The following is an 18,337-nucleotide window of genomic DNA, read 5'->3' as shown; positions in this document are numbered from 1 at the left end:
TTTATTTTTGTGGGCAGAAACAGGGGTGGTGAGAACCGGACCAGAAAATTACCATAGGGAGATTTTTCTTTTTCTTTTTTTTTTAATGCAATCCTATAAAATGAAACAAATGCAAACACTGATTTATTTTTCCATTATAATACAGGCAGTGTTTCCTTTTCGAATAATTGGGACAGCAGTGATACAGCCATCTTAGCTTTGCTGGAATAAAACAGACTAGCAGCCGCAGCATCCTGTAATGATATGCAGGAAACCTGATTCCCTTTTGTTGCCCCTGAGTTTCTTGTTTCCCATGGCAGAAGGAGCTGTAATCTCTGCAGAGTTAATACTGAGTTACAGTTCTGTATCACTTTACTGACCATATGCATTAAGTAGCCACCTCTTGAGTGAAAGTCATCAGCCATGTGGACAGCTCACTATACAGAAGTGGATGAAAGGTTAAATTATGGGTTCAAGTTAAGGATGTTTGTTCCCTTTTCCTTACAAAAGGTCTGCTCTGTGTAATCATTTGTGATTCAATAGCAGTTCTAGGAAAGTTTCATCCAAAAGACTGTCCACCCTCCCTGATTTTCAGATATCACAGTCTAATTTGTTGTCTACGTTAGGTGAATGAACAGATGCATCTACCTCTTAAGAATGAGGGGCTGCATTAGCCCTTTAATGTGTGGTTCCAAGAAGCCATCTGGGGCAGGGGTCATGTCATCTTATGCATTGATTAAGGCACAGTTTGTTCAGTATAATGGACTACTCATCATTACTATCACCTCCTTCTGTCAGCCCCTGTGGGGAGAAGGTAGACATTAAAAGACATTCTGAATCAGGCCTGGATCTTTTCCCCTGCTCTGTTTCCATTGCTATCATTTAAAAAACAAAACCACAATTTTTTGCCCCATCATCTGTGCAATATACCAATTCTTATCACAAATCATCTGTGTCAGCTGTGAATTGGTGTCATACAATCCTCTGGAACGTGGGTCTTGTGCTAAATCTAGAAGAAGAAATCCACATCTTAAAATGTTCCAGAGTCTTGAAGCACAGTACTCCTGGCCAAATCAGCCATGGAACCGGTGATCTCTCTAAAAGGAGTCCAAGCCAAAGGTATGATGATCACAAATATTTTGTCTGTCACGTAGAGCCTCAAGGATGGGGCTGGCTGCTGGGGCTTTATAACGTATGCATTGAAGGGCTCCCTGAGAGGAAAGAAACAGGCAAGCTTGCTCTCAAAACACCATACTTCCTTTGATGCTGGCAAAATGCACTGGATATTTATTTCTTAGAAAGTAACAATAACCCTGTTGATTCAGGCCCTAGCGAGAATTAGAGTGAAACATCTCTTGCCTCCTTGCTTAATTCTCTCTCTTTAAACCTGCTTAAGCCGCTAACACTGAACAGGAGCCATACTGTTTAAAAAAAAAATAAAGGCAGCAATCTGGTGGCTTTTGCTCCCTGAACCAAAAAGCCACCTCACTGGATTTACCCACACACAGCCGGGAACTGTGGCTGGCTGGAGGTAGTGCAGCTAGGAATATGTTGTTTGCCTGACAGTGCTGGGGATTTATTATCTCAGCCCACTACTGATTTCTCCTAGTGAAATACATTAATAGGCACATGGAGACAGGGATGACACAGGAAATCTGGATTCAATGCCAGCTCTGTCACCGATTCTCTTTATGGCCTTGGACAAGTCACTTAGTTGTCCCGTGCCTCAGTTTCTCGTTGGTAATATAGGCTACATCTACAGTTACATCTAGGTGAGACTGGCATGCAGGTGTGAGCATCCTCACTGCAAAGCCATATCTGCATAAGTACGTCCTCACTGCTTCCCGCCTGAGTATGGCTGGGACACAGCCAATGGTTCTTTGTGCTGAGACGCTTTGGGATTCTTTCCCAGGCAATTGTATCAATGGCTGGGGGAATTGTGGGAAGCGCACTGGAGGACTATCAGCACATGAGTGATTTTTCCCTGCATCTTCACTACAGTGCAGGCGGATTCCAGTCCAAGTTACAGTGGAGTCTCGGCTTTAACAAACCCCCTCCCCCTGTCCAGCAGGATCAGTTAACCTGGGCTTTAGGGACCTCCAAATGTGGGTCAGAGGCTTTGCTGTGTGGATGGCAGGGAGGAAGGGGTGTTATGATTAAAACGTAGGTAAGAGCCCAGTTTCACTGTGCAGTGTAGACATACCCTTGGAAATAATGAATCCTTTCTCCTATTCTTTGTCTGTCTTGTCCATTTAGACTTTAAGCTCTTTGGGGCAGGGACTACCTCCTACTGGGATCCTAACAGAATAGGGGTCTGCTTAGGGTTGCCAACTGTGACTGAAGCAATTCTGGGAGATTCCCACCCCCCAACATGATATAATATCATTTTCTTAAAATATCCTATTAAAATCTCCTGCATTGCTTTCAATAGTCACCAGGAGATCTATGCCGATTCTGGGAGACTCCAGGCCAACCCTGGAGGCTTGGCAACCCTAGGTCCAGTCTCAGGTGGCACCTCTTCGTACTACTGCAATACAAATAATAAATTATCTGCATTCAGAAGCAAAAGACTGATCTATACAGACTACTTGTTTCTCCATGCAAAGAGTTTGCACACACTTAAAGGAGAAATAATAGATCTATTAGGAGCAGCATAAGTTTCCTTTACCCTTACTTTTGGGAATAGCCAGTGATGTGCCAGAGTCCTCATCAGCAGTAATGTTTAAGGATTGGAAGTGAATCTGTAGGACTGGAAAGCCAGATGTAGTGGGGTAGTCTGGATCATAAGGAATAACAGGATTTCTTAGCAGATAATGAAATTTGGCAGTGCTGTGAGTATTTTTGGCAAGAGACTGATGGAAATCCAGGACCCAGGTTTTTTTAAGGGGGGGTTTCAGTGGGAAATGGGATTTCAAAGTGGTTTTTGACTACTTTATATGATAGGTTCACTCTTACTGAGGGGTTTACACAACAACCTCTAAGCCCCTCTCAAAAAAGAAGCAAGATGAGCATGTTAGGTCACAAAATGCTAAACAGTACTTCATTAGTAGTGACAGCAGCTCCATACATCAGAGCACGGAAATGATTTAAGAACCCCTTATCCACTGTAAGATTTTGACTAAAAATTGTGCTTGCTTTCACAGCAGCTGATTCCTGAACCCCACACACTCTTCACAGCAGTTCATGCAGAGGGACTGGGGGGAGAGGAGAGTTTGTGTGGTCCTCTTGTCTCTCACATACTAATACTCCAAAACAACCTGCTGCCAACACCAAGCCCAGAGAGATTTTAAAGAAAAATAAATAAAAATTACATGCTGGAATTCAATTAGTTTGGTGGGGAGGGGAGGAGAGAGAAGTTTGCCGGCTGTGTGTCCTCCAGCACTGCACTTTCAATAGTCAATACCATCTCTTATTGGGGTTCAGAAAGAATAGGACAACTGCTGTAATAAAAACACTCAAAACGCTAATGGTTTTTGCATAGTCTTGACAATTTGGCATTCAAGCTTTTGTTTCTTGTGGCAGAACCACAATGCTGTGAATAAAAACAATTAAAAGGGAGTGGGAAGACTAAAAACTGAAACTAATGAATACAGCTATTCAGCTCTGTTGAGGGACCGAGTGTGACATGCCATGCAAAACCAATCCACTCATTCACCAAGACTAACATCATACCTGCAGAAGTGGCCAATACCTGACATGCATGGGGAAAATGACATGCAAGGAGCGAATCTTTTGTGATAATTTCACAACCTGAAGCATGAGACTTCAAACTCTCAGCATAGTGAAAGGAGTGGGATCTACTGGTTATAGGGTGGCCCCTCAGGACTTCTGTGTTCTGGTCTCAGCTCTGCGATAGATTCACTTTTGAAGAGTTGGGCAAATTTGCTATACCTCCCCGTTTCTATGACTTAATTAATGTGTGTAAAGTACTATGAGATGCTCAGCTGGAAAGTTCTATCAAAGTACAAAATATTGTTAGCCTACAATTATCCAGATTAGAGTAATAGAAAGTTACTCAACTCAGAATATAGGCCAAATGCAAACAATAGGGCTAACCCAATTATTACTGGGGCAGATTCTGCCCCCAAGTGTTCAAATCTTGTCTGGTCACAATTTTCTTAGGTTTCTCTCTTTTTATTTTTAAACAAACTTTATCCCTCTGACAGTCCAAATTGCTATAATTTTAACAGTGTATTTTAACACCACACTGATTGTAATATGAAAGTGATGAGAATAGCCCAAATGAGTCTTAATTAAAGATGCAGCTGAAAAGATAACCATGGCTTGTGTTCACGAAGAGGTTTGAATAACATGAACCTTCCTTCACTAAGGGGAAAACCACAGGTTCACAAATCCGATTGCATTTTGAAAAGGGGCTCCACATAGTGTAAGTAGGCCTTATTCGTGTGCATCCTTTCGTTTATTGCCAGTTCTTCTGGAAGAAATAGCAAGTCCTATTAAGGTGATTTATCATAAACATAATTTCCACTCCAGTTAATTGCAGCATAGTTAAAGTAGTAAATGTAAGAACTTCTCACCTGTTGAACCAGAACTCTGTGCTTCAAAAGACTGCTGAGTGACATGGGACCCAGTAACTACTGCATTATCTTAGTTGTAGCAACTACAAAATGGTGCTCATTTAAATTGTCATTTCCTCAAATGAGGTGGCTGGTTCCACATTGAAAACAGGGCACATAAATGAATACCATGGTGTGTGCTCAGATTAGAGATGGATGTATCACATACAAATATAAGGAGGAAATAGGATCACTCACTACACAGTACTGGAGTTTTGAGACATTCCTTTCCTGGCAGGGCAGTGGACTTGTGTTTTAAGTGTTCATCGAATTCTCCGAACAAAGCAGGAAACATTTGGAAGGAGTAATAGAATTTTAAGGCACGGGGCTGTGTATACACAAGTCTAGTGGCCCATACCTGAATTGCCCACCTTTCTCGAACAATGCTCAGTCTGACTCTAAAGACACTTGGAGGAGAAAATGTATGTATCTGTCTATGTTAGGTACTGGTATAGTTTCCATTACCATATTATCTGAGTATATCTGGCCTGTATCACTTAAAATAAAATACCCTGTACAGGTCAGGTCAGCTCCTTAGATTGTGAACTCAGAGCAGGGGCCACTGTTTCTTAAATGTTTGGAAAATTATTAGCAAGTTGTGGGTGCTACCATAAGTAGTAATATACTTAAATACATTTTTACGTGTTTGAAAAAGTGTAAATTAAACTATTGGTGCTAAAGCTGCACTGTTTCCAGAAACACCACCCACATACATGCTTATAGGTATCCCAGACTGGAGTAGAATGAATTCAAATGAGGTCAGAGTATGAAGGTAGAGGAGGAAAGGAGCTGATTGAAAAGATTAGAAGAAGAAAAGTGGCGGAGGGAAAATTCCAGGATTCAAGGTTCTATTTGCCTATTTCTCTCTCTGACATTCTGGTTTGATTGCATTCCAACAGAAATGTGATGATTCCATGATAATCAAATGCAGTAACCCACACTGCATGAAAAACTGAATGTATTTCAGATATTCATTGAATTGGTACTTCCTAACCTCCATGTAAGGTATGGACACTGCTTTACACTGTGTATATAAACTGGCCATTGTAAAATTGATTTGCATGTAGTTTTTAAACATCTAATTTGTTAAATCAATCAATTCTCCATAAATGTATGAGAAGACAGATTAATTCAGATTTAGATATAATATGTAACATGCAATATTTCTGTTGACTTGTGTTAATGTAGAACTTTACACTAAATGGGCAAAATTCCTCACCCCCTACCACATTGATTGCCCCAAAAACAATAAATCATCACATTTCTGTTGTAAAGGAAACTGTGCATGTGACTGCATATTGCATATATTTTGCTGTTTGTTGAACTTGTCAAAATATTCATTTTTAAATGGATTTTTTTAAATAATTCATTTACGTCCTTTTTTTTTTTCAAACCAGTTCTGTTGTTTATATTTAATGGCTTGTGTGTGTGTGTGTGTGTGTGTGTGTATATATATATATGTATATATTTATTTATTTATGCGTCTGAAGTAACATGAAAGTTAGCATTCCTGTTACCCAGAGACTGGATTACCATGGGAAATCCAGATTCAAGGCACAGATCTTGGCCCTCCATGTACAGAGCTGGAGCTCTTTGGCTTCCTTTCTCTAGGCACTATGGTTCATTCAGAACCAAGATGCCGTCAGCTCTGTTACCTTTACATATCACATTGATTGCTGGTCTGTTTTTAGCTGGTAGCAATAAAATAGAAAAACAGGAGTCGTCAAGCGTAATGCCTCTCCTCTCCTCCTCTACTAACATACCCTGCATCCAACCACACTGAGTTAAAGCAAAGAACCTGCTAGGGCTTGAGGGTGCGCACGTCTTTAGCACCACTCCCATCTTTCTGGTTTCAATGCCTTTGCAATGTATAAGGGGAGAAGAACATCTGGCCTGTAGCCCCTGAATCTTCCCACTAGAAGATACGTGAGCAGCTACTTCTACAGCCAACATAAACCATGCTTTTAATGGGCACCAATTCTTCTCTTGGAAGCTAAATCCTCTCCATAACATCCTCACACTGACTTCAAGCCTAGAAGCCAAAGTCCATTTCAAGATCCAGATCTCCCAGCTCTGTAGCTTGGAGATTGAAATACAGACTATTAGTTTTTGTAATAGGAAATCTTAAAAACTGCTCCCCCCCCCCCACACACATATACCCTGTGGGCAATAATTCAAAACACGGCAGCATCAGCTTCAGTGAGAGAGCACTAGGATGGCAGTCACAGGGGATGGGCCTCAAACAAGCAGGCAGAAGTACTGGGAATGACTTGGCTGATTGTAGTCACTGGGGTGAATGCTTGGACAATGTAGCTAGGCTTGAAAGGATTAGATTTTTCAGTAAATGTCGGTTAACGTTGATTTCACCAAACGCACATTAACTGATGAAAAAATACTTCCTTCAATAATAATCAAAATGTACAGATAGGCAAAGTAAAAAGTTACTTTAGTATGTAATAATGTTTGTATATTTTGGCATGTGATGTTGGCAGATATCCTTATATCAAAGTAGCTTGTTTAAACTGTTATAGAAGTAACTTTCCATATTGCAATGTCAACTATTAAATCATTATTAACTGACCTCCCCATAATTTCTCGCAATTGTGAAAATTAAATAGATTAAAAATAAAAAATTCTTAAGACATAATTTGGTGCAATGGTGAAAATTACATCAATAAAAATGAAAATATACTTAAAATAAACATTATCCATTGAAATGATTAAAAAAAAAAAAGAAATCAATTTCTACCAAGTCTAAATGTAGCCACTGAGGAAGGCATGCTGGTAAAATAAAATTAAAGGCCAGATCCTCAGCTATGCTCAATGTCTTTTTCAGGTTGTAAAGAATGTGATAATCACACACCATTGGCTTATTTATGTAGAGTTATTGCAGGGCCTGGAAGATCAGTGGCAAAAATTACTGTTAAGTTTCTCTCTGGGATATCTATGGTTGCTTCCTCTGTAGGTGGAATTTGGGAGTCTACCCACTCCTGGGAGTCATCTTTTCCTTCAATTGTATTTCTTAGGGCCAATTTCTGCCTCACTTCTGATCTGCTTGTGTGTCTGTGCCATTAGAATATGGTGTTCTGTATCAAGACAGTATTTAGCATATTAAAATTACCTTTATACTGCGGATAGGCATGTGATTCCAAAAGCTGGGCTAGAAAGGTGATCAGATCAGCATTAATCTACCCTATGTTAGAATAAGAGGAAAATATTATGCTGCAGTTATGCAGTTAACACAGCATAGAAAGAGATAGAAGAACCACAGATTTCTTTATTTATGAATTAATATGAGCAGAAACACATTGTGCAATGTTTGAAGACTGGGGAAATGTTGTCCAGTGTAGTGGGCGGAGCCAGGCATTGCGAGTGAGGACTCCAAAGTTCTCTCTTGCTCTACCACAATTAGGCCACAATTCATCATTTCTCTTCACCATGCATAGTTGTTTACACCAGTGCAGACTGGGGGGTAAGATGCTACCAGGTGGGAATAGTAGCACAGTGAACTAACTTTTAATCATTGCCTGGAACCCAGGGTCATCGTTTATACCAATGCAATCAGACTGTTAGCATCAGATTTTGGGTGCCTCTGTTTTTGATGCCCAATATGAAACACTTTTTTGCTTGATTTCCAGAGGTGCTGAGCTCCGAATGACTTTATTTGGAGTTCTGGGTGCACAGTGCCCCTGGAAAATCAGTGTCGGTATTGGGAAATCAAAACCCGAACCACCCAAAAGTTGAGGCCACCTCTTTCCATTTGAGTCTTAACCTCTGTGCCTTCTGTAAAATGGGAAGGAATAACATTTGCCTCATAAGGACTTTGTGAACATTGAATGACGCTTCACAAAGTATTGGATTTCCTCTGGCACCTATCATATGAAGATTACATAGTGTTAATATGAAATCGACAAAATGCAAGTTCATTTCTTTTGCCCTAGTAGTTGCTGCTTTGGGGTTTTTGTTTTTTTTTTTTGAGTTTCACAGAACTGAGCCAAACCTTGCCTTATTTTGTAGGGATTTGTAAAATTAAAAAATTGTTCCATTTTCAGCAAAAAGATATTCCTTTATTTTTAGAAAGGAAATGACATTTTTCAAATTTTGAAATTTTACTTTGATGATCAAATTTGTAATTGAGATGCCACCCCCCCCAAAAAACCTCCACAACCAAAAATCCACCATTTCCTCTGAACTGTGCAAAAGGCAGAATATTGTAAAATAAAATAGCCTTTTTTTCATGTAGTTTCACAGAGAATAATTTCCTATTTGTGCAGAGCTCCATTGCCTATTTCTCTTTCCTTCACTGGAAATCTGTGAAGCTCTTGATTTTGATGGATTTGGAAGGATTAGATCTGGTTACTGATTTGTTTACTATGCACCCAAGGGAATTTTAAATATCTGCATCTTGTAATGTTTCCCTTCCCTGCCTTGCTTAATAAATAGCCCTGAAATGCATCAGATTCCTAATACCTTGCCCGTTATTATAGAAAAGACTCCTGCTATTTGCAGTAAGTGTGAAAGTTCATCTAATTAGTTGATTTCAGTTCATTTGGCATTAAATAATTCCCAGAATTCCCATGTTTGTACAATATATGCAACCGGGGAATGACTCTCTGAAAGCAATTAAATTGCTTGTTTCAGAAGAGCTTGTCATTGGTCATTCACACACATCCCTACTATTACTCAGTCAGCAATTACACTGAGCCACAGTGACCATGGAAGGCTGCCAGTGACTATTATTGAGGCTATTCTGTTTCAGTGACAGTTTACTTCTTCGGGGTGGTGGGGGAGTTTTAGGCCACAGGTGCATTGTCCCAGTCCATTTCACATCATCCTCCGGACAGACGTCTTCCTTTCTTTTTGTGAGAGTGTTTTGTTTTCTTCTTGACACTTAAAAAATGTGACTTATTGGGAATCCTCACCAGTAGCATGACTAAAACTCTTGATTCACAGCCCCTGAGGGTAAATGTAGTGTTGTTTGCAGCTTAACCTATATTTTGTTCCCACTATGGGAGATGAATTGTCCAACTTTGTGCTGGAGGTAACTTTGGCAAACTCCCTCCTCTCTTCCCCTGCCCCCCATGCACCTGTATTTTGTGCATTTGTCAGCAGTATCCATTTGGCATAGAGGGCAGGAGTTGAAGGACGTATGCCTGTTGCGAGTGAGATAGGAGAGAGATGCACCTACCAAGTTAAATAACTAGGGTTTAACTCACTCTCTGGAAATATGGTATTGTTATCACTTCCTGCAGCAGCATCAAAATGGAGATAAGGAGATAAAATGCACCAGTCGTTCCTGAGTTACAGCAGAGAAGGGAGTAATAATTGAACAACTTACCCAAAATAAATAAATAGCAGTTTGTCTTGAGGGTTTCTAATAATGCCAAGACCATTTCTATGAATTTGCAAGAAACTCAGTGCATCTTTTATGAAAGTTGTTTATGAATGAAGTTTTGTGCTGTAGAGAGGGCTTTCTTCACAGTACTGTTAGGTTTATTTATTTATTTATCTCTGTTTAAATCAGATGTGATTGGTAAAGGGTAGCATTGCTTGCTGCTTGATTTCATTTATTTAATTTTTCAAATGCTTTCTTTATTACTTGGAAAATAAATAAATTGAAATATGTGAGAAAATACTTATTTACTTTCATAGTAGTGAATTATTTGTGAACCATTCATGATTCTTGAAAAATGTAGTAATCACAAGCATAATTAAAGTATTTTAGATGAATACATTTTGAGACTCTGGGTTGTTTCTGAACCATTCATTTGGAATACTTGCTATGACCTTAATCCAGCAAAACCCTTAAGCATATGCTTATTTTTACATTCAGTGGGACTACTGACGTATGGAACATTAAGCTTGTGCTTAAATACTTTACTGAAGCTGGGCCTATTTGTGTTGTGTTATTGGTGATCAAAGCCACTTGGTGGTGGTGGGTTTCTGCTCCCTGGTTGGTTGACAGACTTTATACAGAGGAGAATGGCAGACGTACCGAATTATGCGCTTCTTGCTTGACTTTTTAGATAAACAAATGTAACGATTTCTCAACTCTGCGGATTCGTGAACACTTTCACAAATAATTGTGAACAATTATTATTATGACTCTTGTAACAGCAGAGCAGAATCAGCCACCCAGTTTTTTTTCCATTTAGGCTTGATCCTTCAAACACTTGAGCACATATCTAAGTTTATTCATGTGAGTAGTCTAATTGACGTTACTTAGATTGTCAACTGTTTGGGGGCAGGGACCCTCCTTTTGTTCTGTGTTTGTACAGTGGTCATTGACCAGGCTCCTGTGTGCTTCAATGATCTAAATAATAATAAAAATCATGAGTAAGGTTATTCATATGCCAATTCTTTCCTGACTTATGTCTGTGCAACGTCACTGTGTTCAGTTCTATGGGCAGATTTTGGCCAGCAGTTATGATAACATTAGTAATAAAAACACAATTCACAAGTTTCAGAGTAGCAGCAGTGTTAGTCTGTATTTGCAAAAAGAAAAGGAGGACTTGTGGCACCTTAGAGACTAACAAATTTATTGAGCATAAGCTTTCGTGAGCTACAGCTCACTTCATCGGATGCATTTTTTCCACTGAATGCATCTGATGAAGTGAGCTGTAGCTCACAAAAGCTTATGCTCAATAAATTTGTTGGTCTCTAAGGTGCCACAAGTCCTCCTTTTCTTTTTACAATCCACAAGGTTGAGACTGGACCCAAAATATAGTCCTCAGATAAAATAAAGACAGGGCATAACATTTAAACAATGTCATTTTTGTCTAAAAATTGAATCGGACCCTTTCTATCACTTCAATGTTATTGTTTTGCATATGTGTTTACAATACAGAAAGTGAGGTAAAATTGATTTGTGTGGGATGGAGGTTAAATTTAGCTCTGAATGGATGAGCAGGGAAAGAGATTCGTATCAGATACTGTAAATTTATAACTTAATGTCTGCTATCTCTCTATTACCTATTTTGTTCTATTGGCAGATATAAATGTGTTCTCAAACCAGGGAAATCATACTCAATCTGGGAAAATTTGAGAGAGGCTGTATTTTTACACCATAATTTGTTTATCTTTACTACTATGAAAATATTGTTGATGACAAGAAAAGAATTAGATGGTGATATTGCCAGCTGGTGCATAAAATAGGCCTTACTTACACAGAGTAATATTAATGTTGCATTTGATTTATTCAAATAGAAAAGTACTTAAAGAAACAAAATCCTGAACTGACCAGTGGAGGATAGCTTATATGTGACCTAATAAGTATCTTTCATATCCAGCTTCAGATTCTATACTGAAATTAGCACAGCAGTTGGCTTTCCATTTCGTCTGTGTGGCAGATGGATGAGGCACTCAGATTTTGGCTACAAGTATTTTAAATATTTGTGTATTGCAGTTAACATAAATCAATTCCATTTTGATAAAAAAAATGCTAGAAAAGTTTTCATTCCTTTTAAAAAATACTTTGAGATTTTTTTTTCCTTCTAATATTTATTGACACGTGAAGTCTACAGCCAGAAGGCACAGAAGTTCTTCTTGGTCCAGAAGTCACATGTGGCCCTCTAGATGTGACTGTCACCACTCCTTTTGCCTTGACTATACCGCATTGCGCAGAAGTAAATTCTGAACATTGGAATATTCACTTGAAAAAAAGAACACAACAAGGAAAATGGGAGGTAAGTTTAAATTGCCCCTTTCCAAAGGCCCTACTGGCGACAAAAATATACAATACAACCATCCAGGCTGAACTTAGAGCTAGTCAAATGGGGATGGTGGGAAGAGATGAATCCAGATGTTTTTAAAATCATTTTCCCCCACTGCAATTCAAAACTGATGAAAAATGTCACTGCATTTTATGATCTTGTCCCTGTCACATGATTTAGGTTTAGCTTAAGTGAGCTGTAGCTCATGAAAGCTTATGCTCAAATAAATTTTAGTCTCCAAGGTGCCACAAGTACTCCTCTTCTTATGACAAGTAAAGTTTTGCCCAACTGTTGTGTCTGCTGTTTCTAAGCCATTAAGAAATTCAAGTAGGTCTAAACTCTGCTAGGAGGCCCACCCATAGCTAAACCTGACCAGCTGGGCAAAACTTTACCATGATGGAAAGAAAGGTAAGGAATTCCTTAAGAACCAAAGCATGAAGTTTAATATTTTTACATTTCTAGAGTAGTCTTCTTGGGTCTACATATTTCATGCCATTTTATATTCCATTTAATTGGTTGCCTCATTGGATTAACCTGTGTCAGTAATGTGTACGGGTTTATTATATGCTGCATAAAGTAGTTCCCATTTTCCGTTCAAAAGCTTTCAAAGTATCAGTCAATTCAATTGAGTTTTCCCATTTTTCCTCATGCTGTGGGAAAGCCCAACAGTAAAACCATCCATGACTTTCTTAACCTTCTCTGCCTGCCCCTCCCCAAGGATTTTATCCTATTTGTTGCACTTCTCTGCCTCATTTCAAGTTCAGCATAGTTCTTCTATACTTGATGCTGTTGCATTCAGTACTCGGTCAGTTTCATCAGCACTGGTTACCAGTATTCAAGGGCTATTGAGGAAAAATGAAATATTGCAGTGCAAATTCCCCAAACCATTTATCTAATGACAATTCAACATGGCAAAAGAGTACGTGAAGACAAAACGTTGTATTTTTTTTGGATCAGAATAAACATTATCTTGATAGTTGCTATAAGAGGATGTTAGCTGCAGACTGTTTTTCAAGGTTTGCTTATTGACTTCCTTCTTCAAGGTAATTTCTTAACCTGACATTAGGAAAAATTAGCTAGAAATCCAAGAACACTTAAGAAGATGCTAAAATTGCTTATGCATCATTATTATTACTACATTCTGCACACAATGGATTCTGCACACAGCCAGAAGTGCTGCTGCAGACTCAGGGCTAGACTGCGAATACTTGAATGAGTAAAGTCTATGCGATCTTGCCCACAAAGTATTTTATGTTTCAAACAAATTAGAAAAAAATGAAAAGAAACTAACAGAAATGTCCCAGCACCTGTTCTAAAAAGCTTTCTGATTTTGAAATATGATTTTCATAACGCAGGAAGTGATGTCCATGGAAGAGGAAACTACTTCCTGCTACTGCCTGTTGGATCCTTATGCCTGTCACATTCTCTTAGACCGCTTTGGAACTTACGCGCTCGCTGGGGAGCCCATCTCTGACTGCGCGGTTAAACAGCTGAAAGTGGCAGTGTTTGGCTGCATGTCTTGCAATTCGCTGGATTACAGTCTGAGAGTGTACTGTATGGACAACACCCCTTGTGCATTTCAGGTAAATTATTTCAACTCGTGAATTTTATTGTAGTTAATTTTTCTACAGAATTGTTGTTTATTATTTGTATTCCTGTAGCACCTTAAAGCCCTAGTCATGGCCGTTGTGCTCGGCCCCACATAAACATAGAACAAAAAGATGGTTCCTGCCCCATGGAGCTTTATGCTGCCACTCATCATATGTGATTTAGTTCACTGGCGAGGTCACTGGACTGGAACTCCGGAGACCAGGACGCTACTCCTGGCCCATCCACTGACCTGCAGTGTGTCTTTGCTCCAAAGCACTTAAAGTGTGGGAGAGGAAACAGAGGCACAGAGACATGAAGTGATTTGCCCAGAGACTCTCTTTCATTATGCATTTGCACTGCAGCAAGTACAATGGGGTGTTACTGTGATACAGATACTAAAATACCAGCCACTTACCCTGTGATGTGTCATATTTATCAGGGTCATTAACCTTTACGTTCTCATTAGTCATGTCTCCCTTTTTTGAATTGCAGCAAGAATTGGTCGGTGTTTTTTGACCCTTTCCATAAGAGTTGCACAATAATTGTGCATAATATCTTTTAAAAACCTCAAATGGAACCCTGTAGTAGTTAATCAAAATTAATACAATTTTTTTTTCACATGGTGTTTCTGTAAAAATTGCCTTATTTGGAGTTTGCCGTGGCTGCAGCTGGAATAAAAGACGTGTCTTTCGGGAATAGAGATGAAGACAGTTGAGACAGCTAATTTTTTTTCCCCATTCCTATTTTACATCACAGAAACATGGTGCTCTTAACAAAGCATGCTCTCATATAGTTCTGTTTTTAACAAAAGAAAAGCTAGTGGTAGCTAGAGAAGTGTGGTAGCTCTGCACTCACTGCTGAAAGATGGATGGTATGTACAACTAATGTCTAGTAATATTTGTCCTGGTAAATCTGGGTGAAATTCTAAGGCCCCAATTCTGATCTTGCATACAAAGGCACATATACACACCCCTAACTTGCACTGGGTCAGAAACTGAGCGGATATAAATCTGTGTAGTCCACTGACTTCAACGGAGCTACAAGAATGTTAATTGGCTACGGAGTCTGTCCCATTGTTGTGTGCATGTATGCCATAATAAAGAATGTTCAAAACAGTAATACTACAGGGCTTCAAAGCACTTTAGTAAGCAGAAATTCCAGAAACCAGTATTCTGCAACAGAGGAACTGTGAAAATGGCACATATGGGAAAACCAGAAACAAGTTTGTCTTATCCAGAGCAAAAGCAACCTACTACTAGTTTTTTCAGACTCGTTCTTATAGCATGCTATTCTCCTGCTGAATGATTCATCCAGCCTGCACTTTATTGAAAGAAAACAAACAAAAAAGCTTGATTTATTTGGACCATTTTGGGTCAAAAATTGCTGCTGCATTCAGAAAAAAACAAGGACGACGACTAGAGGGTTTTTCCCCCTTAATGTTAATGAAAATAAATGAATAAGACACGTCTATTTATACTTTAGATTTTGATATTTTTTTTAAAAAAAGTGTTTTAAGAATTACCATTTTTTTCCACTTATAGAAACCAGCACACGTTGTCTGTACATAAGACTATTATATGTTTATGAAATTCTATTTTCTCTATAAATATCCTATGTCAGTTCAGTGCCAGCTTCCTTTTAAATATAGAAATTGAGTAATTATCAGAAAAAATGTCAGCAATAGATAAATAGAAGTGCTGGTCTGAGTCTGGACTACTGGGTTCTGTTGCTCATTTGCAGTACAAGCTTACGTGCCTCAATTTGTCCATTTGTAAAATGAGGATATTGCTTCACTTAACATAGGTGTTTTTAGCCAGGAGTCTTTGTGGCACCTTAGAGACTAACAAATTTATTTGGGCATAAGCTTTCGTGGGCTAAAACCCACTTCATCAGATGCATGGAGTGGAACATACAGTAGGGAGGTATAACAACTCCTCGGGGCAGTAGTAGTCTCTCTTTGTACCTCAGATGGTGCCAAGAGTATCATCAACACTAAAGGCTACATCATGGAGTAACCGCAAGCCCTGAGTAAGGTTGCACTGCTCCAGGGACCAAACTGTGACTGTGTCGAGAGTCAATCTCTGATTTCCCCCTTCTGCTAGCAGGGAAGTAAACTGTGCCAGCACTTTTCCATGCACAATTCGCTTCCCCCTACGCTCTGCCTGAGGTGCTCTGGCCAGCATGTGGGGGACAGAGTAAATGCTCCTCCACTGGATGAGGAGTGGCAGCCATGCGATGACTCTGATCTGGGCAGTCTCCACAGGTGCACCCTTCTCTTCTCCTTGGGTCACAATTTAGCCCTATACAAATAATAATAGAAGTGTAGGGGACTGACATATAGGAAAAGGTCCCAGCCAGCCCAGTCCAGATGTATGATGCTGCAGTTTTGACAGGACCCAAACCAAAGGAATCATCAGATGTTTCCCCTCTGCTATTCTTTGACATGTGTTATTCTTTCTGTAGAACATGGATGCATGTGGTACTTGACACATGGGGTGCAATCCTTGTTCCACTCAATTCAATGGCAAAACTCCCAGGGCCCGATTTATAAAGGTATTTAGGTGCCTAAAGATGCAGCTAGGAACCCAGTGGCAATTTCAAAAGTACCTAGGTACCTGACTTCCATTGATTTCTGTGTGAAACAGGTTGATGTGCTCAATCCAAATCCCGGGGGACTGGCATCCAGGTCACAAGAGCCACCATCCAAGCAGGGAAAAAAGGACTGATAGAGGCACAGGGACCGAATTCCCCCTTCTCCACTGTCAAAATGTGGTCCCTACATATCCATGCCAACTCACCTTATCAGGACCATGCAGCACTATGGATTCATTTTCCACGGCTGTCTGTCTGGCACCTTTAACGAGCATGCACATGTGTTAATATTGATATTTTCAATAGTAAAGACCCAGTAAGCCTCATCTTTGTTTTGTTTTTTCTTCCCGCCTCCTGTAGGAAGTAGTTTCAGGTGAAAGACAACAAGGAGGACAGTTGCTGGAGGAACCTAAGTTGCTGCATTTCAAAGGGAATACCTTTAGTCTTCAGATCTCTGTTCTTGATATCCCCCCTTTCCTCTGGAGAATTAAACCATTTACTGCATGTCAGGTACTTGTCAATATTCTACTTTTTTTTTTTTTAAATTCAGAGGCAGTATGAGTTTTTACCAGTAAAAGCAGAGTGCAGGCAAGGCAGCTGCCTCTTTTATTTTGTTTTCAAAAGAAAAGCGTGGATTTAATCTCTGAGCAGCCAACAAAAAATGCAACGATGATTGGGAGAAATGAGGAATGAAACATGTCATGGAAAGCACAGTGGTTGTAAATCTCTCTCAGCTTACAGAAACATGCTTTTATTTCCCCCCACGTTGCATTTGGCCCCAACTAACTCCCTACATTCAGGCTCAACATCATCATTCCCGTTAAGAGCAGGTTTTCGATATCAGTAATTGAGTTGTCATTCCTGGACTTAATGCAGACAGTGAATGATCAGCTGAAATGGAGTGCATGTCTGCATGCATTTGAATGTCATGGGTTCAAACCATGGCATGTATCCATTTAGGCTCAGAAATGATAGAGCAGCAAGTTCTCCTGCCTGTGATGCATTAATTAAAGAGGCTGTCTAAGATGGGAAGAGCCTACCAAATGCATTCGTCCCTGAAAATTGTATGCAATCCTTTGGCACAAAGTGTGTTAAAATAAAAGAGAGGAGCTTAATTAGTATGTCATTTCACATACCCTGCAAACAAGTAGGCAGAGAAGAGGAAAGCAGGGTCTCTTGTGATCTCTGGGCAAAAGTAGCCCTAAATGTGTAGGCAGATTGTCCTAAATATCAGTGAAACTGAGCCAGAATGCATGCTCTATGCTAGAAATACAGATAATAGAGCATGAAGGTAATTTATGCCACGTAATTTCAGTGGAGGAGGAAAGAGAATGTTTACCCACAACCTGCTCTGAAGAAGTATCAAAGTATCTTGTTCTATTACATTTGTTTATTTTACAGTTTACAAAAAAAAACCCTATCATAATCTATAGGCACACCTCCCACTTGTGTTAAAGACACATTAAAATCTGTACTTCTATGTGCATTACTAAGCTTTTCTGCTAATCACAGGCTAGGGTTTGCTTACCCATAGACAAAGGCACTACAGAGTTCAGTTAATATCAAATCTACATCACTTCCTGATTAACCCGTCCCAGAGAGTAAAAATCTTGCAGTACAATCAAGAATGATTCAAGGCACCATTAGAAATATCCTGCTTACAGAAGACTCTTCTAATAAAGGTGGAATGCAGTTGCACACAATACATTTGGGGTACTTTGTGCTGGTCTCTTCAGATTGCTTTAGTAAGAGAGGGTGGAGTGTCTTTCACAGGTTCCACTATAAAGAATTAGTATCATTTAAATGTCCAGTGTACCCAAGAGCAGATCTCATAGTGACACTGGTGTGGCTTAAATGAATTTGCACACCCTGGCACCTACAGCAAAG

At 39.5% G+C, this 18,337-nt stretch overlaps 1 protein-coding gene across 4 annotated transcripts in view; it reads left to right on the top strand.

The window, feature by feature from the left end:
- Window positions 1-18,337, top strand: part of UNC5D (unc-5 netrin receptor D) — a 289,819-nt gene that overhangs the window by 247,902 nt on the left and 23,580 nt on the right. For all 4 annotated transcript variants that reach the window (XM_074940275.1, XM_074940272.1, XM_074940271.1 and 1 more), the window contains 3 exons: window positions 12,073-12,241; window positions 13,624-13,851; window positions 16,811-16,960. In XM_074940275.1, the coding sequence (XP_074796376.1) occupies window positions 12,073-12,241; window positions 13,624-13,851; window positions 16,811-16,960 (547 nt within the window). The remainder of the gene's footprint in view (window positions 1-12,072; window positions 12,242-13,623; window positions 13,852-16,810; window positions 16,961-18,337) is intronic.

Source organism: Natator depressus, chromosome 26, assembly GCF_965152275.1.
Source record: "Natator depressus isolate rNatDep1 chromosome 26, rNatDep2.hap1, whole genome shotgun sequence".
Lineage (NCBI taxonomy): Eukaryota > Metazoa > Chordata > Testudines > Cheloniidae > Natator > Natator depressus.
The sequence above is the reverse complement of the archived record's forward strand: the minus strand, read 5'-3'. Positions and strand labels throughout refer to the sequence as shown.